Source organism: Gorilla gorilla, chromosome 6 (assembly GCF_029281585.2).
Source record: "Gorilla gorilla gorilla isolate KB3781 chromosome 6, NHGRI_mGorGor1-v2.1_pri, whole genome shotgun sequence".
NCBI classification, from domain to species: domain Eukaryota; kingdom Metazoa; phylum Chordata; class Mammalia; order Primates; family Hominidae; genus Gorilla; species Gorilla gorilla.
This window is the reverse complement of record NC_073230.2, coordinates 115,991,936-116,019,815: the sequence shown is the minus strand read 5'-3', so window position 1 is coordinate 116,019,815 and position 27,880 is coordinate 115,991,936. Positions and strand designations below refer to the sequence as shown.

The 27,880-nt window shown below is 39.6% G+C and overlaps 1 protein-coding gene across 1 annotated transcript in view; it reads right to left on the bottom strand.

The window, feature by feature from the left end:
- Positions 1-25,053, bottom strand: part of PRKAR2B (protein kinase cAMP-dependent type II regulatory subunit beta) — a 117,367-nt gene extending 92,314 nt beyond the window's left edge. The window contains exon 1 of the mRNA XM_004046021.4: positions 24,485-25,053. Coding sequence (XP_004046069.1) covers positions 24,485-24,791 — 307 coding nt within the window. The 5' untranslated portion in view covers positions 24,792-25,053. The remainder of the gene's footprint in view (positions 1-24,484) is intronic.
- Positions 25,054-27,880: the final 2,827 nt, after the last annotated feature.

The following is a 27,880-nucleotide window of genomic DNA, read 5'->3' as shown; positions in this document are numbered from 1 at the left end:
GCAATCCAAATGTCCATAACACGCAAATGTGTCCACTGAAAGCTGCAATCTCATCCTGGTGTGCGCACCACTCAGCTGGCAAGCCTACCATCTGCCCACTCCTCCGACTCAACTCAGCTCTGTATCTTCTTGGTTTTGATGACATCGTTATCTCAAGAAATGAGGTTTTTAAAAACATGTCTTTCTCAAGAGAAGCAGGTACATTTCTGGCTCATGTTATATAAAGAAAGGACACAATGTACTATGCAGTATTTTGGTAACAGAATGTCATGAGTCTACTTCAATACTTTTAGAAGAGTAATTATGAAATTTGTTTACGCTATGGAAACACTAGGTCAAGTAAAAAGAGAAGACAAAATTTTTATCAGCAGTATGATTGCACTGCATGAAAAATATGTATGCACAGGAACAAGTACTATAATAAAACTATGTCAGATGTGTAGTGCATTAATCCTTACAATCATGCTATCAAATATCAGCACCTTCGGCCAGGCACGGTGGCTCACGCCTGTAATCCCAACACTTTGGGAGGCCAAGGTGGGCAGATCACCTGAGGTGAGGAGTTTGAGACCAGCCTGGCCAACATGAGGAAACCCCATTTCTACTAAAAACTACAAAAATTAGCTGGGCATGTTGACAGGTGCCTCTAATCCCAGCTACTTGGGAGGCTGGGGCAGGAGAATCGCTTGAACCCAGGAGGCAGTGGTTGCAGTGAGCCAAGATCACGCCACTGCACTCCAGCCTGGGTGACACAATGAAACTCAGTCTCAAACAAAAAAAAAATCAGCATCTTCAAACAACTGATGAGTACATTTTACAGTAAGTCTCAGAGAAATTTATTAATTTGTTTTAGATCACACAGTCACTCTTCATCACAGCTGGAGAATCTGAATTTACGAGTATCTTGCATCAAAACGCTGCCTCAGAGAGAAAAGAAAGTGAAAATACAGATTCCTGAAATCATACAATAAGAGGTGAATATTCTTCCTTCGTGATCTTCATTATGATTAAAGATTAACTTTGTGAAATAATTCATAAACCCAATTATCAAGATATTATCATTTATAACAAAACTATATCCTCCAAAGTGACTGAAAGACATACAATATTTACTATTTATATACCACAATACTTTAGTCATATATTTGCACAGTCACAAATTACTTATTAAAAACTTGCATCAGATAAATTGTGTTATATATATTTTACTACACATACACACAAAGGCCCATCAGTTTTCAAACCCCTTTTTTGCAACTATTAAAGTTAGTCTAAAGAGTGCCACCCCAGCAAGCTACAAGGACAGTGAATGGAAACAAAATGCAAAAAAATGCAACCACAGGAATGCAGAACAGAGAGTGCAAGGAGATACAGGCAAGATGAAGGTTAAAAACTTCTCTCAGCCTTGGGGCAAAAATATAGTAGACATTCTCTGCCCCCCTGCCCCCTCCAGCCTCTTTAGATGATGAAGCCACAGGACTAGAGCTCCTGCTTTAAAAGGTCGGGAAGTCTTTGTTTTCCTGGGGTCCTTAGGTTTCTGTGTCTTTCTGAAGTGTTTAAGGTAAAGGTTTTCCACAAAGGTGGCATCGCTATCTAGAAGATGTTTTCTAAATTTGTGGGGGCAATTTTGATTGTCACGGTAATTCAGAGGACACCCTTCCTTGGCTTTTGTCAGGCAAACTCCACAACAATCCTGCACAACAAAGAACTGTCCTGCAACCTTCAACTTTTGTCCTGCATAACTTTTAAAACATCCCACTGGGCATTCACATTGGCAAAAAAAAGTCCATTTATAACCATCTGGGCCTAAATCCTAATACAGCTCTTTATATACACTTGATTCATTTATGCAGTTTTAATATACACCAAATTTTCTACAACACAATGACAACATCAAATTTGGGTTTTGTTTCTTGCTTTGCTTGGAATTTTACTAATAGATGTTCATCATTTCAGAAAACCATGCGACTACTACAATGCTCCTTATGGTATTTGGATTCCTAGTACAATGCTTTTTGATCAGACTCCGTTTGCAGCTTTTACATTCATAGAGCCTCTACATCTAGGTGGGACAATCTAACTACACTGTCTTCTTGAGTACATCCTGAAACACATACCTACTGAAATACATTTTACTTGCTATAAATTATTTTACTTTATTTCTCCTTGATATTTTTGCTAGACATTCTATCAATTTCTAAATCATGAGTAGACAGGTTATAAGTCTATGATTTTCATTTTCCGACAGTAAATGGGGCATAGGATTGGACAGTTAAGAAGATGGGTGCACCAAGCAAGTGGTATGCAGTAATTAAGGTAAATACTGGGTTTTGAGAACAATCACCAAAAATCCAATCTCTCATACCCATATCCCTCCATTTCCACTTGCAGGGATGAAACACAAATGTTTCCTGTACAAACTTTCAGCAAGTTAACGGTCACCTTCACCATTTTTCTAAGCTTTTTAGTCTAATTACCAAAATAGAGAAGAAGGCTGGGATTCAGGGTGGAGGCCTTGCTGGAAATAAAGAAATGTGCATCTGGCCAAGCTATGCCTGGTCCTCTCTCTCAGGAATGTAAGTCAGGGAAGGGGAGCAGGAAGGTGACGATGGGCACCGCCAACATCCCGACCTTCCACATCACTGGCAGGGAGGGGGTGAAGCATGGGGCATGGACAGACCACCCAAGTGGCAGACAGGAGCCTTGGGCTCTAATACTGGCCACATTGCCTTCTGATGGCATAGATGAACCATGTAACCTTGACTTAAATTTTCAACTTGTGATATATGGAGAGTAAGATCTGCCCTCCTTCTTTCAGGGGGTTTTTCTGAAGAAAAAAACCTGGCCAGGCACGGTGGCCCACGCCTGTAATCCCAGCACTTAGGGAGGCCAAGGTAGGCAGATCACCTGAAGTCAGGAGTTCAAGACCAGCCGGGCCAACATAGAGAAACCCCATCTCTATACTAAAAATTAAAAAAAAAATTAGCTGGGCGTGGTGGTGAGCACCTGTAATCCCAGCTACTCGGAAGGCTGAGGCAAGAGAATTGCTTGAACCCAGAAGTCAGAGGTTGCAGTGAGTGGAGATCCTGCCACTGCACTCCAGCCTGGGCAACAGAGCGGTACTCCATCTCAAAAACAAAAAAAACCTAAACATCTTTGGATGTACCAGTCAACTATAAATTCCTATTCAAATGTAAGAGACTGACGCTTATTTACTATAAACTAATATTACCACTTTTTAAATATAAAAAATACACAGCAATACAAATTCCCAAAAAATGTTAACAGATGAAGGTATCTTAAAATGTGACAAGTCAAATTAAATTTTCTCAGACTTTTGGTTTTTACCTTTAGATTTTCTTATTCTGTGGATATTTGGTGAATACACACACACACACATACACACACACACACACACACACCCCACATAGAGAGAAAACTAGAGACTAGGATAGAACGAAAAAATAGGAAACATATTGTATGCCTGGAGAAACAAACAATATGATTTAAGAACAGAGTAAAATCCTAGCATTTTTAAGAGAATATAACCTAAGATCTTAGTGAATCCCCAAGGAAAAAAGACAAAAATATTTATATAAGGTTTGACTTTCTCCCCAACACTACTGCAGTGGAACACTGAGTCCTATGTTCCTATGAATATCTTCGTGCTTGTATAACCAGAGATATCTTCTGTTGCCAAACTATATTCCACTAGATTCGTTTAGTTCCTATGCTCCCAAGAGTCCCAGAAGTGTAACTGATTCAAGTCTTCTTTAATCCTTCCGTGTCCTTACAAGAAAAATCCTCCATTACTTTGGATAAACCGAAGAAGTCTGTCTATCTCAGCAGTGAAAACAGCCTCCCATACCTGCTGGACGGAGTTCTGCACCAGGCCAGCAGGAACTGCTTATCTGCTCACCTCTTCATGCCCAATGCCTATCACAGTGCCTGGCAGATAAAGGTGCTGAATAAAATCAATAAACTCTGCAAGGAAACAGAGCAAGTCTCCCTCTCCCCATTAATTTTGTTGCTGTATTGGGTGTGGATGCTGGGCACTGGAATTGTAAGAGAGTCCCTGCCCTTGAAGAGCTTATTAAGTCTAGTTGTATTTTCAAATACAATGGCTTCAAAGACTTACACCTTGCAAGTAGCTACCTAATTTAGAAATACTGCAGGTGAAAGAGAAATCCAGTAGAAGACTAAAAAACCTAAGATAATCTATGAAACTAAAAGGTTGATAGCAGTACACAGTTTGCATCTCTGAGCATACTCCTGGGAGGGAAATTCCAAGTTAAAGAAACAAGAGCCCTGAGCTGTGATCTGCAGTCATAAATAAACACACACACACACACACACCCCGAGCAAACAAAAATAAAAAACAAACTACCCTATCTACACTGGAGCTGTGTTAGTTAAATTAGCCTTTTGCAGAAAAGTGTTCGTATACCCTAAGTGAAATATACACAATAATCTTGGATTCAGCTGAATAATTTTAGCATCCTTATCCTCCCATTAATCACCTTTTCTAGCAACAAACACTTTCTGAATCTGTTAACTGTCTAAATAAAATATTCTAGAAACTGTGTAAATTGAAACCATGTAAGATAATTATTTTTGACAGAGTGAATATTTAGTGCAGAATAAATGAATTTCTCTTATGCCTGTGCTTCAAAAATTAAAGTGAAGTAAGGCTCACCCTTGAACCAAGGAATAATTAACTTTTTTAAAAGGTCAACAGCAAACAGGCAAATAAACAACAAAACTTGAAAATTTTTCTGATTAACCTAACACACACAACTTGCAAACTTTTAATACATCCATAATTTCTGGTATTGAAAAGGACCACTTATTTTCTACATTTTTGTTAAAAGGTACTGAACCTTGACCACAATTATTAATACTCAGAGATACTTTACTCATCACTGTCTTGTAAGCCCTTGAAATACTATGTATTTCTAGATACACAGTGCCTAGGAATTTGTTGAGATTCAGCCTGTGAAGGGGCTCAAAGGCACAAGGACAGAATAATAGTTGGCGGGTACCCTCCAAGGCTTCATGGTCTTGGTCTCAAGGAGACACAGATTATGAACCATGTACCTCAAGGCACTTCTTATGAGACATAACGGGAGCTGTTTGAGAAGCCAGCACTTGGGAGACCACTTTTCTTCTTCCTTTTTGATTATACAGCAAAGAAGCACAGAAATCAGGTGTCCAACCCACTCAGACACGTGGATTACGGCTGGAGGTGGGGCAGAGTAAGATGAAATATCGATGCTCCTTCTGCTTTTACAAAGTGCCAACTTCAAAGACTTTCTTTATATTTACTAACCGAATTCCTCAAAATATAACTGACATTTTAGAATAGGAAAGTAATAGAATGATTAAATTAGAAAAAAACGTATTTTTGCTTGTGAATGAACATGAGTCTCCACTTCTTAATTCATGAGGATTTTACCAACAATGCCCTCTTAGAAAAAGAGAGAAAAATACAGTTTCAGCTAGAAGAATCCTAAAATGACTAAGTTTTTATAAAACTACACAGAGAGTTGAGGCAGTAACAATGTCAAGAAAAACGTTCCCAAATACTTTCAGGATTTTAAATGTGGGCTCAGAGTTAAGTAGAAAGGAGTGGGAAACGCCACTGTCAAGACGATATAAATTCACTTTCTGCTTCTCCATACACAAAACTGTCTCTTTTAAGTCTGTATGGTCAGATTCATGTAAAGAGCAGATTTATGGAGACCAATGTTCTGCTTGTAAGAGTAAACAATCCAAACTAGGCTAAGAACACCGGAAAAGCTGGAAGCTGCAAAGAGTTCAAATTGCTACATGTCTATAAAGTCACAACAAAACAGCTCCAGAGAAGGGTAATTTGGGAGAAACAAACGGGAAAAGGCAGGAGGGAGCCTTTGAAATGAAGAGCAACTGAGAGAATAATCAGGGATGTGATTAAGGTTGGCCTACTAATAAGAGTACGGTTATAGAAAATACCCATATTCAAAGCCTTCCTCATCCAGAATGAAGATATTCCTGCCATTCCAGTCTCAGCTGAAATAACCCCCTCTCAGGAAGCTTTTCCCTGAACACCCAGTTTAAAGTTGCCCCTCTTGTTCCTTTCCACGGTATCATCCTGTTTCCTTTTCTCCAGAGCTGGCAAAAGAGACCTGTTTTATGTTTATTGTCTGTCTCCTCCTTCGCTACATTATCAGCTCCATGAGGGCAGGGTCTTTCCTTGTCTGTCTGCTTCATTACTGTATCCCCAAGGCTTAGAACACTGCTGGCTACAATATACATTAGGTTCAAAAATGCTGAAGCAATAGTGCTAATGAAAAATAATATAATAGGGGTGGCACCTAAAGATCATTTGGCCAGGCATGGAGGCTCATGCCTGTAATCATGGCACTTTGGGAGGCCCAGGTGGGCAGATCACATGAGGCCAGGAGTTCAGCCTGGCCAACATGGTAGAACCCGTCTCTATTAAAAATACAAAAATTAGCCAGGCATGGTGGTGCACATCTGTAGTCCCAGATACTTGGGAGGCTGAGGCATGAGAATCGCTCAAACCTGGGAGGCAGAAGTTGCAGTGAGCTCAGATCGTACCACCGCACTCCAGTCTTGGTGACAGAGTGAGACACGGTTTCAAAAAAAAACAGCAAATGTTATGTATACAAGTATTAAGTTTCTGAAACCCATAAATTAAAATATATACTACTGGCTAAAAACATAAAATAGACTTTTAACACTAGAGCTTGACTAGTCTTTGGCTTTTTTTCAAGTAGTATTATTAAAAGCAGTACCATTTATGCCCCACAATTATGAAAATGTAACCTGGTTTTAGTCTCTAACAAGGATAATGAAAGATTTCACAAGATAATCAGAGCAGAAGGCAATGGCATTTCTCAATAAAATGTGGAAAAAAAAGATTTCAAGTGTCCACATTTCCAATTTTTTTTTAAAAAAAGATGTGAAATTGACATACAATAAAATGTACAATTCAATGAGTTTTGATAAACATATACATCCACAACCAACACTCCAATCAAGATATAACACATTTTCAACACCTTGGAAAGTTTCCTTGAACCCCCTTACAGTCAATTCCCACTATCTCATAGGCAATTACTTGTTAGGATTTCTACCACTGTAGTTTAGCTTTGCCTGTCTTTGAACTTCATGCAAACATAAGATTAATTCCTACTGTTCTTTTTTATTGATGAGTAGTATTGCCTTATATGAATATACCACAATATATATATCTCCATTCTCCTGTTGATGGACATTTCAGTTTCTAGTTTGAGCTATTTTGAATAAAGCTTTTATAAATATTCTTTAATATTCTTCTAAATATTCAACCCTTTGTTGGTAATAGTCATTGAAAAAACTTCCAGTCTTGTGCTTGTCTTTTCATTTTGTTTACAATAACTTTGGTTGAATAAAAGCATATGTTTACAACCATTTTGTAAATGTTACTTTTATTTCTCTCAAATACCTAGGAGTGGGATTGCTTGGTCATAGGTGGGTGAATGCTTAACTTTATAATATACCCAAAGTTTTCCTAAGTGTTTATATCACTTTATGCCCTCCAGGACCATATAGGAGTTCCAGCCAACATAAGGTATGTCTTATTTTAGCCATTCTTGTGTGTGTTTAATGATGTGTGTGTTTAATGGTGTCTTACAGTGGTTTTAATTTTCACTATCCTGATAACTAGAAATATTGAGCACTATTCCACGTGCTTATTGGCCATTCTTATGTCTTCTTTTTTTTCCGAGACAGAGTCTCACTCTGTCGCCCAGGTTGGAGTGCAGTGGCACAGTCTTGGTTCACTGCAACCTTTGCCATCCCGGTTCAACCGATTCTCCTACCTCAGCCTCCCAAGTAGCTGGGATTAAAGGCATGTGCCACCACTAATTTCTGTATTTTTAGTGGAGACAGGGTTTCATCATGTTGGCCAGGATGGTCTCAAACTGCTGACCTCAAGTGATCTGCCTGCCTAGGCCTCCCAAAGTGCTGGGATTACAGGCATGAGCCACCACACCCAGCCATTCTTAGGTCTTTTTTATTGACGTGTTCAAGTCTTTGCTCAGTTTGATTAGGGTCTTCTTATTATTGAACTTTACCAGTTCCTGTTATATATTCTCAGCAACAGCAAATTAAAATGTATAATTTTTAAAATCCCAGTTGTGATAAGTTACATAGGAATAAACCTAAGAAAAGATAGCAAAATCCTTATGGAGAAAATTATAAAACATTATTGAAGAATATGAAAGGAAGACTGAATAAAGGGAGATATATCATGTTCATGGACAGGAAGACTCAGTATCATTAAAATATCTGTCATCTCCAATTTTGTTTATAAATTCAAGCAATTCCAATAAAACTACCAATAAAGATTTTCTACAAAACCGAAGAAGCATATCCTAAAAGTTTTATGGACTAATAAAAGCCTACAAATGATTAAATCATTTTAAAGCAAAAAAAAAAAGTGAGAGTTACCATACCATATATCAAGACCATTTTAAAGTCACATTAATTAAGGGAAAGAGGCATTGAGGAAAGGACAGCAAACCCAATAGAACAGAACAGAAGCTTGATGTACATTCACATGTATGTGGAAATTTGTACATTCACAAATAAATGGAAATTTAACATTTAAAAATCACTGGGGGAAAAAATGAGTCAATATATGATGCATACTAAAATAATGAAATGAGATTCCCTAATTCATACCATATATAAGAATAAATTATAGATTAAAGCCTTAAAGATGAAACTCAAGACTTACAAATTTTTACAGGAAAATAAAGAGATTACCTTTTTAATTTGGGTTAGTGATGAAATCCTTAAACAAGGCAAAAAAAATCACAAGCAAAAGGAATGATTAACATTAGCCTACATTAAAATTAAAAATTATGTTCAAAGTTATTGTAAACAAAATGAAAAGACAAACCTAAGATTGGGAGATTTTTTTCAATGACTATTGCCAACATAGGGTTGGTAGCCAGAACATTAAAGGAAGGAAGGAAGGAAGGAAGAGAGGAAGGGAGGGCGGGAGGGAAGGAGGGAAATCCTTCTACAAATCAGTAAGAAAAATACAATCAGCCAGATGGGAAAAATGGCAAAAAATTTTCAAAGAAAATAAACTACAAATACAGTCAACGAACAGGAAAAGATGTTCAATGTCACTAGCAATAAGAGGAAAACAAATTCAATTCACAGTAAGATGCTATCTGACATCCATCCTACTGTCAAAGCTTGTTGAAATCTGACAATATTGAATGTTCGCTTCAATGTGAAAATCAGGGACTCATACTGCTGATGAGAGTACAAACTGGTGCAACACCTTTATAAAGCAGATATGACAATGTGAGGTGAAGTCAAAGCTGTGCACCCCTACAATCAACCTTTCCACACTTAGGTACATACCCTATAGCAGCAGTCCACAAACTTTTCGATCTCAAAATCTCTATATACTCCCAAAAATTATTTGAGTATATGGTTATATCCATTGATATTTATTGTATTATAAATTAAAACTGATAAATATTTAAAATATGAATTTAAAAGAACTTACATGTTACTAATAACATATTTTGATTAAAAAAACTATATTTTCCAAAACAAACACAACTTAGTAAAATTTAGAATGACTTTGTTTTACATTTTTGCAAATCTGGTATGATAGAAGATGGCTGGGTTCTCGTATTTGCTCCTGCATTCAATCTGTCGCAATATCATACATCATGTACCCTCTGGAAAACTCCACCGTAAGCTATCATGCTGAGAGCATGAGAGAAAAAAAGGCAAAGAAAATCTTAGAAGTATTATTATAATTTTCATCCTATGGACTCTTGCAAGGTCTGGGAAGAGAGGGAAATGGTCCCCCAGAGGTATCCAGACCACACACTGAAAACTATCTTTAAAAACTACATTTGCCTAACACACATACATACACACACACACACACACACACACTCACTACAGCACTATAACAACAAATTGGGAACAACCAAAATATTTACCAAAGAATGGATAAAGTGTATATTTATACAAGGGTATACTACATAGAAGGTTAAAATAAATGAACTAGAGAACTAGAACTACATGAATCAATGTAACATCTCAAATGCCCTTCTCAAAAACAAGTTGATGGATAATAATTTACATAAAAGAAACTTTTATAAGTGCAAAATTTATACAAATTTCTAACCTAATGCCTATGTAGTAATACTACAAAACCACATACCAGAAACACAAACACTAAATGCATCATGGTGGTGGTTATCTCTGGAGAGAGAAGTTGATGGAATGGGACAGGAGAGAGTACACGAGGGGCCTCCTCCTACTGCACATGTGGTATATTTTAAAAGAAAAAAAAATAACAACTTTTTTTCTTTTTTTGAGACAGAGTCTTACTCTGTCACCCACGCTGGAGTTCACTGCAACCTTGGCCTCCTGGGTTCAAGCGATTCTCCTGCCTCAGCCTCCCAAGAAGCTGGGATTACAGGCATGTGCCATTACATCCGGCTAATTTTTGTATTTTTAGTAGAGATGGGGTTTCATCATGTTGGCCAGGGTGGTCTCGAACTCCTGACCTCAGGCGATCTGCCCGTCTTGGTCTCCCCCAAAGGGCTGGGATTACAGGCGTGAGCCACCGTGCGCAGCCAGAAAAAAAAATAAAAAACCTTGAAGGGTGCCAAAATGTTAAAATCTGTCAGCTAGAGGACTGCTTATATGAGTGTTCCTCATTTATCTGTGTCTTTCTGTATATTGAAAATACGTCACAACAAGTAAAAGAGAAAAAAAATTCTGCTCTACTCAGTTTTGGCAGATAAAAATCTCTCACTATGCTCCGATACTATCAGCCCAACCAAATTAGTTCAAAATGTACTTTAATGTAAAATGTGCTCCTAAAATATTTTTCATAAAATATTCTTTTTACAAACGGGTTTTTGTTAAAATTCAAACACTAAAATACCTTTTGGATTCCATTTAAGGAATTACAAGAAAGGTATTTCAAGGAATTATTATGCATCAAAAGTCCTAATATTGCTTGGCTGGTAAACTGCTGTTAACAGTCAAATAAAAAAATCAAAGACGTATGAACAAACTTCATGTAAAAACAAAGATCTCAAAAGATCGTCTTTATTTTCTTCTAAAAATAAATTATTAGCAATTTGTAGTTGAATAAGTACAGAATTATAAGTTTTCAGAATAAAAACACATACTAATGTAAGACTTGGAGATGTATTAATTTGTCCCACCATGAGCTTACTTTTATAAATATTATGACATGAGGAAAGGGCAACAAGCTGTCAATTTAATGCCAACTAATTGTTTGCCAATTAATTTGTATTTCAGGCACACAGTTATGTTTTTCTACAAGCATCTGCCTCATTTAAATAAAGTAACAATTTTCAATACTTCTACCTACAGGTTCCTAAGTTGTTCAAAAATTACCTGCTAAACCTTCAATTTAAGACCATAAACTTGGAGACTGTGTACACACACATCTATTTACTCTATCAGTTAAACACTGTTTCTCAGGGGACAGGATGGTATGAAAACAAAGCAAAGCTTTATCCCATCTTTTTTTTTTTTTTTTTACTTTTTTTTCCAAGTCGGACTATTTACCTCAAATTTCAAATGGAATTAAAGGAGGACACAAGATTTAAAGAACTGCAAGTTTTTAAAAATTTGAAACACTTAACTAAAAGATTTAAAGACTTTACTTTCATATTTTTCATTAATAACTTTTTAAAAGTACTATTACTATACTGGCTTGAGAGCAATCTCTAGCTTATATTTCTAATCAAATTTCATTTTTTTAAAACTGTCGTGTTCTCATTGAATTCTAAAACTTGTATTTGTTTGTTTCCTTTTGGTTTTGTTGTGTTTTTTTTTTTAACACACATTAATGCTTAGTGTATGCCAGGTACTGTTAATTCATTTAATTCTCAAAACATCCCTCTGAGATAGGTACTATCTTTATTCCCATTTCATAGATGAGGAAAATGAGGCACTCATCATAAAATACGTAACTTATTCAAGGTCCCAAAAGTTATAAATGGCAGAGTCAGGCTTCAAATCTAGAGTCTATACCAAAATAAAATCACACTCTCAAAAAAGCTTCCACTATTTCAGATGTTTCACATAATTACTCTTAAATTTTTGGCAACTAAAAGCAATCTGGTTTATTTTTGCTTTTTTCCATAAAAGCAAATTGCCAGGTTTAAAAAGTATGAGGCAAAGGAAAAGGTGCTCTAGTGACCACGTTTATGAAAATTAGTGGAGTGGGAAAAAAAAAAAAAGAATGACATCAGAGTACAGGAGAGAAGAACTGAGGAAGGAGAGAACACATTCAGTTTGGGATAAAATTGTATGGAGGTGGCTGAAGAACATGCAAGCAAAGGTATTTGGTAAGCGGGTGGATATGTCCATTTCAATCTTAAAGAGACAGGTCTGTGCTGGAGCTGGAGGAAAAACTGGAGGAGTCCAAACAGCAAGTGGGTCTTGAGGGGTCAGCAGAATTCAAGCAACAGAGGGATGAAGGCAGCTTGCCTTGCAAAGTGGCAGGAATGACGAGGAAATGCAAAAAGATGGAAATGGACAAAGCAGGTTCAGGGCAAGAGATCAGTTTTAGATTAAGCACAGAGTTCACATAAGCAGATGCAATGACATACAGCATTAGTGGTTTGTGGGGGGCCAGAATGTCACCTCAATTACAACATGAAATCCTACAGGCAAAAGAAGCCTGTGCACGTGTGTTCTGTGCATTTTGTAGTGTTCAAATGTCAGGCCCAAGCCTCACGTTGTATTTTTAATACAATGAAGTCCAAATCTATGAGACTGAACTGAAGATAGGCTAAAGCTTTTATATTTTATGAAACATCTTAAAATACAGTAATGTAAAACATTACTAGGAGACTATTATTAAATGTCTATTTAACATCGTCTCAGCCCAAAATGTCCTTAAGCTGACAGGCAACTTCGGCAAAGTCTCAGGATACAAAATCAATGTGCAAAAAGCACAAGCATTCTTACCCCAATAACAGACACAGAGCCAAATCATGAGTGAACTCCCATTCACAATTGCTTCAAAGAGAATAAAATACCTAGGAATCAACTTACAAGGGATGTGAAGGACCTCTTCAAGGAGAACTACAAACCACTGCTCAATGAAATAAAAGAGGACACAAACAAATGGAAGAACATTCCATGCTTATGGATAGGAAGAATCAATATCGTGAAAATGGCCATACTGCCCAAGGTAATTTATAGATTCAATGCCATCCCCATCAAGCTACCACTGACTTTCTTCACAGAATTCAAAAAAACTACTTTAAAGTTCATATGGAACCAAAAAAGAGCCCACATTGCCAAGTCAATCCTAAGCCAAAAGAACAAAGCTGGAGGCATCACGCTACCTGACTTCAAACTATACTACAAGGCTACGGTAACCAAAACAGCATGGTACTGGTACCAAAACAGAGATACAGACCAATGGAACAGAACAGAGCCCTCAGAAACAATGCCGCATATCTACAACTATCTGATCTTTGACAAACCTGACAAAAACAAGCAATGGGGAAAGGATTCCCTATTTAATAAATGGTGCTGGAAAAACTGGCTAGCCATATGCAGAAAGCTGAAACCGGATCCCTTCCTTACACCTTATACAAAAATTAATTCAAGATGGATTAAAGATTTAAATGTTAGACCTAAAACCATAAAAACCCTAGAAGAAAACCTAGGCATTACCATTCAGGACATAGGCATGGGCAAGGACTTCATGTCTAAAACACCAAAAGCAGTGGCAACAAAAGCCAAAATTGACAAATGAGATGTAATTAAACTAAAGAGCTTCTGCACAGCAAAAGAAACTACCAGCACAGTGAACAGGCAACCTACAGAATGGGAGAAAATTTTTGCAATCTACTCATCTGACAAAGGACTAATATCCAGAATCTACAATGAACTCAAACAAATTTACAAGAAAAAATCAACCAACTCCATCAAAAAGTGGGCAAAGGATATAAACAGACACTTCTCAAAAGAAGACATTTATGCAGCCAAAAGACACATGAAAAAATGCTCATCATCACTGGCCATCAGAGAAATGCAAATCAAAACCACAATGAGATATCATCTCACACCAGTTAGAATGGCGATCATTAAAAAGTCAGGAAACAACAGATGCTGGAGAGGATGTGGAGAAATAGGAACACTTTTACACTGTTGGTGGGACTGTAAGCTAGTTCAACCATTGTGGAAGTCAGTGTGGAGATTCCTCAGGGATCTAGAACTAGAAATACCATTTGACCCAGCCATCCCGTTATTGGGTATATACCCAAAGGATTATAAAACACGCTGCTATAAAGACACATGCACACATGTATTTATTGCGGCACTATTCACAATAGCAAAGACTTGGAACCAACCCAAATGTCCAACAATGATAGACTGGATTAAGAAAATGTGGCACATATACACCATGGAATACTATGCAGCCATAAAAAAGGATCAGTTCATGTCCTTTGCAGGGACATGGATGAAGCTGGAAACCATCATTCTCTCAGCAAACTATCACAAGGACAAAAAACCAAACACCGCATGTTCTCACTCACAGGTGGGAAATGAACAATGAGAACACATGGACACAGGAAGGGGAACATCACACACTGGGGCTTGTTGTGGGGTTGGGGGAGGGGGGAGGGATGGCATTAGGAGATATACCTAATGTTAAATGAAGAGTTAATGGGTGTAGCACACCAACATGGCACATGTATACATATGTAACAAACCTGCATGTTGTGTACATGTACCCTAAAACTTAAAGTATAATAAAAAAAAGTCTATTTAAAATATTTACATGCCTAAGAAGTTTTCAATCATTTTACATTCACACACATTTACCATTAGACAGTGTTCAATATTTAAAAAAACATTTGCACACCTACTGTGAGCAAAGCACAACACATACAGGAAAGACTTAGAAAGAGAGGGTATATTCCTGCACATTCTTGCCTACCTAGACTGAGGACCCTTGACATCTGCAAAGTTGACTGATGGAGGCCATATTCATCCTACCATATTGATAGTATTAACGTCAAGGAGGGAAACTTGCAAAAATATTTGGTAGGGTAAAATATAAACTAAACCTTTGGGAAAAGAGTGAGATTTAGCAGAAAGACAGGGAGAGGGGAGTGAGAATTCAGGACCAAGAGAATGACTTAAGACAAGAATATTTGGCTATATCAATTTACAATCACGTCATGTGCCGCTATATACTGTGGTTTTTGTTTGTTTTGTTGTTTTGTTTTGTTTTGAGATGGAGTCTCACTCTGTCAAGCTGTGCTGCGATCTCAGCTCACTGCAAGCTCTGCCTCTCAGGTTCACGCCATTCTCCTGCCTCAGCCTCCCGAGTAGCTGGGACTACAGGCAACCGCCACCACGCCAGGCTAATTTTTTTGTGTGTATTTTTAGTAGAGACGGGGTTTCACCAAGTTAGTCAGGATGGTCTCGATTTCCTGACCTCATGATCCGCCCGCCTCGGCCTCCCAAAGTGCTGGGATTACAGGCTGTGAGCCACCACACACGGCGTACTGTGTTTTATTTACTACTTAATGGATATTTACAAAAGAATTGCCTTTCTTTCATGTATTTTTACACTTATTTAATAGGTAATCCAAGCACATGCTAAACATTTTTCAAAAGTTACAAGAAAGCAATAGTGAACGATCTCTCTCTTAACAAAATAACCTGAAATACTCTACGAAATTGCATTTCTTTTCAACTATTTTAAACTTTAGACTTTCTTCTAATTCTGACCGGTATTTCCATAATTTACTGATTCCTAACCAGAAAACTATAATATGATTCTCTTTGTCCCATCCACAAATGTTGCACCAAAAACATTACTACTATACAATTGGAATTCAAGGTATATACAGGAAAACAGGTTTTAAAAGAAAAAGCCTGGATTTTCCCCTTCAGGTAATGTAGTTTTACCTCCTTTTTATAAGATAGAATTTTCCTCTGTATTCTGCCCACTTCTGTTGAGTCAATTAACTTACCGAGTGACTGTCTTTTAAAAAAGACACACACACACACACACACACACACACACACACACACACACACACACACACACATACTCTCTCTCTCTCTCTTTATAATCTAGAAGCTTGAATCAGGGAACCAAAATTGATCATGGCTACTTTATATATTACTAGAGTATCAATTTAAGTGGTATTGTTTAGAGCTGTAGTCTCCAAAACCGGGTTCATGTATGTGAAAACAGTGTATAAGGCTATATGTTGGGATGTAGGAGAAAATTACAACTTGCTTAGAATTGCTTTTTACTTCCTCCTTTCAAAATTTATATTGTAGGAAGCTTTATCATACATATAAGTCAATATATTGTCACATGTATAAAATTTATCAACATATATTGGGGTGTACTCTCAAATATATTTTGCTAATAAAGCTATATAATAAAATAAATTTAGAGAATTAAGCAGCTCAGTACATGAGGTGATTATTTCTAAAATAAATAAATGTAGGCTGGGTGTGGTGGCTCTTGCCTATAATCCCAGTACTTTGGGAGGTTGAGGCAGGTGGGATCACTTGAGGCCAGGAGTTCCAGACCAGCCTTGCCAACATGGAAAAACCTTGTCTCTACCAAAAATACAAAAATTAGGCAGACATGGTGGCACACACCTGTAATCCCAGCTACTCAGGAAGCTGAGGCAGGAGAATCACTTGAACCCAGAGGCAGAGGCTGCAGTGAGCCAAGATAGCACCACTGCACTCCAGCCTGGGCAACAGAGCAAGACTCTGTCAAAAACAAAATAAAATAAACAAATGTACTGAGTTTCTAAGGTACATGAAATGCTAATTTGGGTTGAATAGACAGAGAATGCAAATTGTAAAAGGGAGAGATCAATGCAGGGCTAGCCTGCAAACTTTTAGAGGGAAAAGTAGGTAGCTTATTTTTTGATATGTGCTTATTTTCAACCACGTTACTGCTAAAAGAATTACTGAAATGAAGTGTATAAACCGTCGTTGAAGAGGAAGACCCTGAAGTCAGATTACCAGGTTCAAACCTTGATTCCACCAATTACTCTGGGGACGACTAAATCACATATGTGTAAAGCATCTGTTCAGATGACAATGTGTAAAGCACTGTTCCACATCTGATACATCAGTAGTCAAAAATGTTAATAATAACTAGTATTAAATAAAAAGGACACCATTTATTTATTTTTTTGAGACAGAGTATACCTCTGTCGCCCAAGCTGGAGTGCAGTGGCGCAATCTCGGCTCACTGCAACCTCTGTCTCCAGGGTTCAAGCGATTCTCCTGCTTCAGCCTCCCAAGCAGCTGGGATTAAGGCGCCCGCCACCACGCCCAGCTAATTTTTGTATTTTTAGTAGAGATGGGGTTTCACCATGTTGGCCAGGCTGGTCTCCTATTCCTGACCTCAGGTGATCCGCCCGCGTCGGCCTCCCAGAGTGCTGGGAATTACAGACATGAGCCACCATGCCCGGCCTAAAAGGACACCATTTAAAAGACATTAGTTTTCTATAATAATGAGAATGAAACAGCCGAATCATGTTTTAATTCAACATGACCTTTGAAAAAGATGCTTTTTGGGGGTAACTGAAATATATTAGAACAAATGGAACAAACGGCTTTTTTCCTTCTCTTTTTACCCCCCAAATTCCCCTCAACATCACTCCCATGGACTATTTTGTCTTGGAACAGCTAATGTAAATTAAACAATGTCATCCTTAGTCAAACAGATACAGGAATAACTGTATACAGTATATCTTCTTGGCTTCACTTTTATGTGGAACATGTGTTTACATTTTGACCTTTTGTCTTTTTTTTAATTAAGAAACATTTTTAAACAGCAGCAATTGGAAAGACTTTTTTTTTTAGTTTCGAAACATATTAAGCTACACATGGCAGAGCCTATTGCTGAAACATTTATAAATGTTACACCAACTGTTTATAGTTCTGATTTTCTTATTTGATTGTTTTGTTGTCATGTAAGCCATGACCTGAAAATTTTAGCTCAAATTCTTTCCATAAAATAATTACATAATGAAACCATCTGAGTCATTTTGAATTTGTGAAGCACAAAATTCGCTCTCATAAAATAATGATAAGCATCATAGTGAGGTTTTTAGAGTAGGATTTTGTGACTGCCCAACCACAACTAGATGATATAGATAAGACAGGAAGGATAAGAACAGGATCAAGAACACAGTAACAATTCATCCAATTCAGAAAAATCACTGCATTCTTGTTTCTTTTCCATTGTCTCTTCTTAAGCAAGTGATAGGAAAATATAGTCTAATATTAGATTTCACTTCATTGAAAAAGAATCAAAGAACAAAAAAACCTGGAAATTCTGAAGACAAAAGTACTTTTCTTTAGCCCATCCTTTTAAACCTTATCAATCAACTTGATGGAAGACAGAAAAAATTCATATGATGTAAGTTAATATAAATAGTGCACAAAATGTTGGCATCAGTTGTATGAACAAACTCAAATTTATAAGGCCAAAACCTACCAAATTTGGATAAGGAACTTCTCTGTCTCTCACCTGCCCCATCTATTAACAAAATTGATCACACATACTATCTATGAGGCCATCTCTGACAAAAGGATGGTGTCTTAAGTCTAGGCAGGGAGCAGTGGCTCACGCCTCTAATTCCAACACTTTCGGAAGCTGAGGCAAAACGACTGCTTGAAGCCAGGAGTTCAAGACCAGCCTGGGCAAGAAAGGAAGACCCATCTCTACCAAAAAACAAACAAAAACAGAAAAAAAATGAAGTCTAAAGAGAGTAAATGTAAGACGAATCATTTCTTTTTTCTTAAAATAAGAACTATCCTACCTTCCAAGTTTCACACATTCTTTCTAATAGGCCATCCCAGATCTCAGCACTTTCTGTGATTCTCCACACTTCTAAAGTAGACCCTGCAGTTAGTCACTTCAGTCTTCTTCACTGAATCTCTCACCTTAAAATATTCCATCATTCCCCAACCTCCACTGTAGGACTTTATTACTACTACTACTGACAAACGATTTTCTTAATGGGTCAAAAATAAACCCCAAATTGATGGATTCATAGGTCCCCTGTTTGTATTTGCACAACTGAAAAAGAAACACAGTTGTTTTTCAACATAGCTGTTAACAAAATCTTGACGGCTGGAAATTCACTGGAATCCATGGAATGAGATTTGCAACAATAAAATAACCATTCAATATTCACTCCTGTTCTACCCAGACACAGCACATCAATTTATGTGCATCCACAAAAAAAAAAAAAAAAAAAAAAAAAAAAAAAAAAAAAAAAAAAAAAAAAAAAAAGCTGGTAACTGTCTTATCTAAAATAATAGCTAAATGGTTTGGTTTTTGATAGAAAAATTAAAGTACTAATGCTTCAATTTCTGTTTAGGTGTTTCCATTGTATGTCTTCAAAGTATAAGTTACTCAAGCAAGCCTTCACAACTGGTTTTACTTCTCTCTTGCTCTCTCCCTCCCCCTTTCCCTCCTGACTTCATTATCTTTCTCCCTCTACCACCCTTCTTCCAAAGCCCAAAGTAATAGATGGTAAGAGAAGAAGTTTTTTGGTTTCCCAATTTCAACCCCTAAAGCAATCCACTTACTATTACTAGTAAAATGAATAATGTTCTTAACTTCTGCTTTGAAAATCACAATCACTATCTCTAACTCAAAATAATTTTTATTATCTTTTCTGACACTATTGTTTTATGCTCATAACTAAAATAATGGCTTCAATATTTTAGCCATTGTCATGAATGATTTAATCCATTTCAGGAGGATTTAAAACCACCATGTAAATCTCTAATAGCCAAAAACTATAAAGTCTCATTAATTACAAAATCCTGGAGCTCTTAGCTACAAATTACGAGCTGAAAAGATATGGATTTTATTACTGTATAACATTAAATCCTAAGTAAAACTGCCACATAAGCTCATTCCCTGCTTCATCTCGCCAAGAAGTGCAATACTGGATTCATTTCCATAAAACACAATGAAACTGCTATTCTGCAAAAAAAGTATATAACTCTGTAAGATTTTATATCAATGATATAAACTTTACAATATTTTGCTTGACCTTAAGGATGTTTTGTAAATTCTCCAAATTCCCTTTGAACTGTAAAAACCAAAAGGTAGGTAAGATTCCAACAAGACTGGACATGGGACAGAGTTAAGAGGATTAAGCCACAGTTATTACATGGTAAATTTCTATTTATTACTTTTGATATGCTTGTCTTATGGGGTATGAGTCTATATTTTTGGTATGTGTATCTACTTTGAACTCTAGATCTTTTTCTTCTATAACTCAGAAAATCAGCTCTTTATTTTCTATCACGGTAGTTATTTTTTCTCCCAGGTTGACTGCTCTGCATGTGCCCATGTGTAGTTAATTTTGTTTCTGACCACTTGTCCATTTATCAGAGTAATCTGAATGGTATTTACTTCATTTTTTGTTTCAGCAATTCCACTGAAGAAATTATTGGGCAACACAAGATCTCTTGATGATGCCTATATAAAATCATGAATTACCACAGATTTTACTCCAAACTAGTACTGATGCAATGCTATAGCCTACCGTAAACCTTCTAAGAAATTCAAGGCCTAGGGACGCTACCCTTTCAGACATGACATGTCAAACTGTATTTGCTTTCTCTAGGACGGGGAAGAGGGAGACAGAGTAGATGCCAAGAGGTTTCCATTATGGCTTCTTTCTGGCCTTTGAGAGTTTCCCTAGAAAGGGTCACCATAAGCCACTATCATTCTAACATCTAAAGCTTGCTCTTTCGACCAGAATTGATAGCAAATGGAAAGTAACAATTAGAATTTATAAGACTGGAAGAGAATAGGAGAGGGAAAAGAAAGCTATTAGAAGAGGAAGGGATCCTTTGGAAAGGTAGGAAAGAAGACGACCTTCACCCATCTGACTGTTTGCTCTAGCGCCACCTATGGCCACACCACCTGACCCTCAAAAATCACCGACCCCTGGCCAGACAACATTTTTCCAGCTAACTGCAGGTGCCTGGCTTATTTGATTAAACCACCACATTATGAGGTCAAGGTCACATGCTTGATCCCTACGTTTGTCCTACGTTTGTCAATGGGCACAAGTTGCATGGTCAAAAACTTGCCTTTTAACTCCAACCTCTCATAAATACCATCACTTACGTTAAAGACATTCACGAGAGGATATGAACCAACAATGCAAATCCATCAGCATTACTAAAAAAACAACAGGAAAACCTGACTTGTGAGTCAGCCCACAGAACAAATTCCATTTAAGAACTCCCTGATCATCCTGGGCTTCAAGGTTAGATACATAAGAGTAAGAAATCAGGCTTCCCTACTTACTCGTTTTATGTGTGACCTTGGACAAGTTAATTTTTCAGAGCTTTAACAATAAAACACATTAAGGGTCCCAAATAGAGCTTGACATATAAGGGATACTCAGGTTATGCTAGCCCCAGCCCCATCTGGAGATAGAATCGGGCAGTCAAGAGCACAGGGATGAAGCCAGGTCCACCTGTATCCCAATCTTGATTTTGCAGCTTATGTGAAACACTGGGCAAGTGATGGCCTTATCGTTCTCATAAAGCTGAGACAAAAAAATTAAAGCATTTAGACAGCACACAGCAATTGTCAACTAATGGCAATTATGTTTTAAATGTTAAGAAGAATATAGTATTATCACTATCTGTTAATGTTTTCCAAAGTACATTCATGGAACTACTGATATCAGAATGACCTGGGTGGGATGTCTACTGAGGGGGAAGAAAAGGATATCATGTCCCATCTCAACCTATTTAAAAAAGCTCTCCAAAAATGGTACAGGGTAATGGTCATTTCTGAATCAAACTTCCTTGAGATATCTATGAAAATTTCAGAATTACTGACCCAGCAGGTCTTGTGCTGTGTCATATTAAATTAAGACTTGTTTTCCAATCCTTATTCTTTACTATGCCAGAATTGCCCAGTATCTGGGGTTCTTTTCTAATGAGACACATTTCTGGACATAGATGTCAAACTGATAGGCTCATACTTTTTAGGATCACTCCTGTTTTTTCCCCCAGTGGTACTATTTTGACTTTTTTTTTTTCTTCTAACCAGGGGTCAGCAAGCTATGGCCTTGATCTGCAGCTAATTTTGTACAACCCCAACCCTCAGAAGGTGTATGTGTTTAAAAAAAAAAAATGAAGAAGTAATCAAGACCACATGTTGCCCTAAGTCTAAAACATTTACTATCCGGCCCTTTACAAGAAACCTTGCCAATCACTTTGTAGCCTATAATTAAATGTTTTTCAACTGGAGGTCTCAATACAATTTAAAATAGGGAGAAATAACTGATTCAAATAGGAAATATCAAAAAGCACTGCATCTGACAGAAGGAAGTACCTGTACTATTGCCAAAGTTTCTGTTATACACATGTATGTGCCTCCTGGATAATGATCAAATTCTATTTGGTTGCAGTCAAAAAGTTTTAAAGTCCTTGGGGGTGAGGCTAGGGAGTAAATAGTGCAATTGTTTAACAAGTTTAACTTGTTTAAGTCACACTGAGCAATTTTTACAGCAAAGGTGCCTTGGAGAATATAAAGCCATATAAAATGACCCCTGCTGTTCAGAAGTTAACGGCTTATTTCTTCACTACAAAATGAAAATGGAATCTTTTCTGTGCGCAATATATTGTTATAAGGAGAAAATGCAATCATCAATGCAAAGTACTTCAACAAATGCATTATACAAACAAAATATTTTGATTATATTAACAACATATCATACAGAATATATATATATGGTCTTTACCAAGCCCCTTAGTTCCTAGTTTTCTCCAACCTGGGAAAAGAGTCCTTTTTTTCCCCTTTGTGTGTGTGCACGAACATGTCAGGAGCATAAAAGAAGTATTAGATATCTCTGCCCTTTCTGTCATCCGTTACTGGCTGCTGCTTCTTACCTATTTAAAACATGCATTCTTTTCTCTTTCTCGTTTCTGGTAGGAAAAGCTTTTGATTCGATTCTTGTGCAAAAAGAATTATTAAGACTATGTTTATCCTCTTGGGGAAACATTTAGAAGTCCAAAATTAAAATTGTAAGTAACAAGCTTCACTTTTATCTTCACAGAGCACTAATTTCCAGGGTTTCTGGGATTGTTTTGGACAAACTAAAAATACACTAATTTTATAATCCATTTCAACATGTAATCCTGCAAAGAAAAGAAACATCTTCCTAGGAGCATACACAAGGAAATGAAATGACACTTTTAAATGTTTTCATTTTATGAAATACACTGCGGACACACAAACCACAAGCAGTGTAAATAAATAAAAGCTGGTGCAATGCTGCATGCATGTTTGCCTTACACCACAAAGAGAAAACACTTGCACACTGCACTCCATGGTATTTTAGCTTGGGTTGCCATAAAAATGAGATTTGGGCATGTTGTGTAATACAGGGGGCTGTAAATGAGGGTGTGTGTCTGGGTGTGTTAGGGAAAGAGGGTTGTAAGCAGAAGGGGTGGGACTTGCCAGGAGCAGCTATTTGAGAAAATTCCTTTTTCTTTCCCATTCATTCTTTCTAGCTCTACTGTCTGGCACAATCCTTACAATTACTCACTGGCTTTTCATTCTAAAGACAACCAACAAGCTTTCAGAACTTCCTACAGTGTTTTTCTCATACACTTTTAAAAAAATAAAGCACCAAATCATACAATATGTCTTTTATATAAAAAGCAAACCATTAACCCATTTCCTCGTTCCAAAGACCCCCGTGGGTTTCAGACTAAATAGAATCCTTTGTTACGTGTCCAAAAATAACACAACACGGTATTGGTAAATTGGAAAATAATAGATAACTCTTATTTCCAAGAATGTCAGAGCTACTGGCCATAAATTTTGCTCTGCCCCAGTGAGTCCAATTTCATGCTTCTTTTAGCGAATCTACCGTCCTAACAACAGTAAAGCCAATCATATTAAACACCGTTCTCCTTTTCTCTTTCGACATTCCATTAATAAATACAAGGGCTGAAAGAAGACGCCAAGCGGGCCAGTTTCTTTATGCACAATGGTATCCTCTAAGCGAAATACCTCCAACCACAGCGAAAGTTGTCTTTCTAGCAGATGCCCACCCCAACCGGCCCAGGCAGAGGGGGCAAAGGGTAAGAGGGAAGCGTAACATCCCAGCTCTCCCACCTCTAGAGGAAGGGAAGAGGGTATGACAGAGAGCGGAGTAGGAAGGTGGGCGAGTGGGAGAGACAGAAATGGATGCTGAGGGGGTGGGCGAGATGGGAAGGTAGGGAAAGGTGGAGAATGCGGGGAGAGGTGGGTGCGCAAAGCGGCAAGATCCGAGAGCACAGCGGGGAGCGGTGGGGGGCAGCGAGGGGATCCGGGGGCGCGAAGGGGGGGTCTGGTCCTCACCATTGAACGCCCCTGCGTCTGCGGGCGCCGCCTCCTCCTCCTCCCCGTCCTCGGAGTCGGAGTGCATGGGCTCCTCCGCGAAGTTGACCCCCTTGCTGGGGGTGCCGCCCCCGGCAGCGGCGCCCACGTCCCCCCAGGTCCTGCCCTCATGGCCGAAGCGCGCGGTGCCTTTGCGCTCGTTCTCCTGCTGCAGGCGGGTGAAGTGCTGCAGCGCGAACTCCAGCAGGTCAGCGGGCTGGTGCCTCAGCACCTCCACCGTGAAGCCCTGCAGCAGCTCCGTCAGTCCCGCCGGGATCTCGATGCTCATCCTGCCTCCGGGGCGGCAGGCGCCTGGGCGCCGCCCTCGCCCCCTCCCCGGCACGGCCTAGGGCCCCGCGGCTACCGAGCGAGCGCCTACGGCGCTGGCGCGCTACCGGCTGCGAGCGCGGCGCACTGGGCCCCGGCGGCCCGGCTGGCCCGGCCCGCGGCTCCCGGCGCGCGTCTGCTCCGTGTGGTGGCGGCGGCTGAGCGAGCGCGGCCCCGGGAAGGCTGGCAGCATCTCCTGCTCCTCCCGCTCCCGCCGCGGCCGCGCCTCTCCCCCGCCCGGGCGCCCCGCCCCCGCCCCGCCGCGGTGCGCGGGAGGGGGCGCAGGAGAGCGCGCCCACGTGACCCCCGGAAACCATGGCAACCTCGGCTGGCTGGCGCCGCGCACCCGCCTGTCAGACCACCGCAGGGCTGCGCGCCCGGGCCGGGTGAGGCGGAGGGAGGCCCAGCGAGGCCGCCTTCGTGTCCACCTGTCCGCGCGTCCAGGAGAGGGCTGGCCACTCGCCCCGCTTCCCAGGCGTCGTTCGCCATGGTGAACCCCCGCAGAGGTGGTGCCAGGCGATTTGTCTTGAAACTTCAGCCTCCACCTTAGTAGTGGCATTTTATTTTCCTTCTAGAATCTAGTTGCATGATAAGTGTTGCTAATGTCCTTTGTTTAAAGTCTTATGGTGGTACTGGTTCTCTTTTGGACAAAGAAATGCTACCCCATCTTTGTGACGTCTTTCTTTTTCTTCCCCACATTTTATCCAGCCTTTCCCGATCCATCCTGTTTATTATGTTTCGTCTTACTGATGCTATTCCGTTGTGCACTCCACGCATTTACTATTTATTGAGACAAAGGCACCATTTATTGAGAGGCACCTATCAAAGTTAGTTGATCTCTTTTAAATAGGATAGTGCAGGATGAGGCGCTTATTATTTTGAAACTTTCCTTTATGCTTTGAATGATTTTTGACTTGTATCTCCAAAAATTGAAATACTTCAGTATAAAGAAAAATAGAATTACTAATGTGTGCTTTTAAAGTAGAAGGCGTTGACTTTGAAATGAGGCTTACTTTGCAAATGTTTACAATTTTGAAGTAGAGAAAATTGTCTTTTGTCAATTAAATGCTATTTAAGTACGCATACTTCATTTTCTACAATTATCATTGTAAATAAAATATTTCAAGAGCAAGCTCACTTGGTTATTCTGATTTATCTTCCCACCCACAGAAGAGTAAACACATGACTGGGGAAACTCCAAGTCTAGAAATCAGAGATGTAACGAACTAGTCCCTCTTGTAAAAATGGATCTTGATGTTAACCCTTTGTTAATGATGCATCCTGTATTGACTCCATGAGCCAATGTATTTCTCTATTTTCATTTCTTAACAACTTTATAGTAATAATGTTACGTTGCTTTAAATATACAGTAGTTAAGTGCTTCTAATTGTGTCAAGCATTTTAAGAATTAAACTTTTGGCCGGGCGCAGTGGCTCATGCCTGTAATCCCAACACTTTGGGAGGCTGAGGTGGGCGGATCACCTGAGGTCAGGAGTTCAAGACCAGCCTGGCCAACATGGTGAAACCCCATCTCTACTAAAAATACAAAAATTAGCGGGCATGGTGGCAGGCACCTGTAATCCCAGCTACTCAGGAGGCTTAGGCAGAAGAATCGCTTGAATCCAGGAGGCGGAGGTTGCAGTCAACCGAGATCGTGCAGTGCCATTGCATTCCAGGCTGGGGGACAAGAGTTAGACTTCGTCTCAAAAAAAAAAAAAAAAAAAAGAATGAAACTTCTATAAAATATGGTGAGCCTCACATGTCACCGGTTGGAGCACAATGTTAGTACTACTCTCTACCGTGTAAGCATTATTATTTTTACGGATCTGGTAATCTAAGATGCATGTGTATCACCTGTCTAAATTTGTGATAATATTTGTATTAATTATGATAAACACTGCTCACATGTGGCAGAAAATGCGAAATACAACAGCTTAAGATTTATTTCTCTGGAATCTAAATGTGGGCAGTTCAGAGTTGGTATTGAGAGGTGATAGCGTGCTGGCAGTCCTCACAGCCCTCACTCGCTCTTGGCGCCTCCTCTACCTAGGCTGCCACTTTGGCAGCGCTTGAGGAGCCCTTCAGCCCGCCGCTGCACTGTGGGAGCCCCTTTCTGGGCTGGCCAAGGCCTGAGCCAGCTCCCTCAGCTTGCGGGGAGGTGTGGAGGGAGAGGCGCGGACGGGAACTGGGGCTGCGCGTGGTGCTTGCAGGCCAGCGCGAGTTCCGGGTGGGCGTGGGCTCGGCGGACCCCGCACTCGGAGCGGCCGGCCGGACCCACCGACCCTGGGCAGTCAGGGGCTTAGCACCTGGGCCAGCAGCTGCTGTGCTCAATTTCTCGCGGGCCTTAGCTGCCTTCCCGCGGGGCAGGGCTCGGGACCTGCAGCCCGCCATGCCTGAGCCTCCCCCCAACTCCGTGGGCTCCTGTGCGGCCCCAGCCTCCCCGACGACCGCCGCCCCCTGCTACACGGCGCCCAGTCCCATCGACCACCCAAGGGCTGAGGAGTGCGGGCACACTGCACGGGACTGGCAGGCAGCTCTACCTGCAGCCCCAGTGCGGGATCCATTGGGTGAAGCCAGCTGGGCTCCTGAGTCTGGTGGGGACGTGGAGAACCTTTGTGTCTAGCTAAGGGATTGTAAATACACCAACTGGCACTCTGTATCTAGCTCAAGATTTGTAAACACACCAATCAGCACCCTGTGTCTAGCTCAGGGTTTGTGAATGCACTAATCGCCACTCTGTATCTAGCTATTCTGGTGGGGACGTGGAGAACCTTTTGTGGACCGTCTGTATCTAGCTAATCTGGTGGGACGTGGAGAACCTTTGTGTCTAGCTCAGGGATTGTAAACACACCAATCAGTGCCCTGTCAAAACAGACCACTGGGCTCTACCAATCAGCAGGATGTGTGTGGGGCCAGATAAGAGAATAAAAGCAGGCTGCCTGAGCCAGTGGTGGCAACCAGCTCGGGTCCTCTTCCACAGTGTGGAAGCTTTGTTCTTTTGCTCTTTTCAATAAATCTTGCTACTGCTCACTCTTTGCATCCACACTGCCT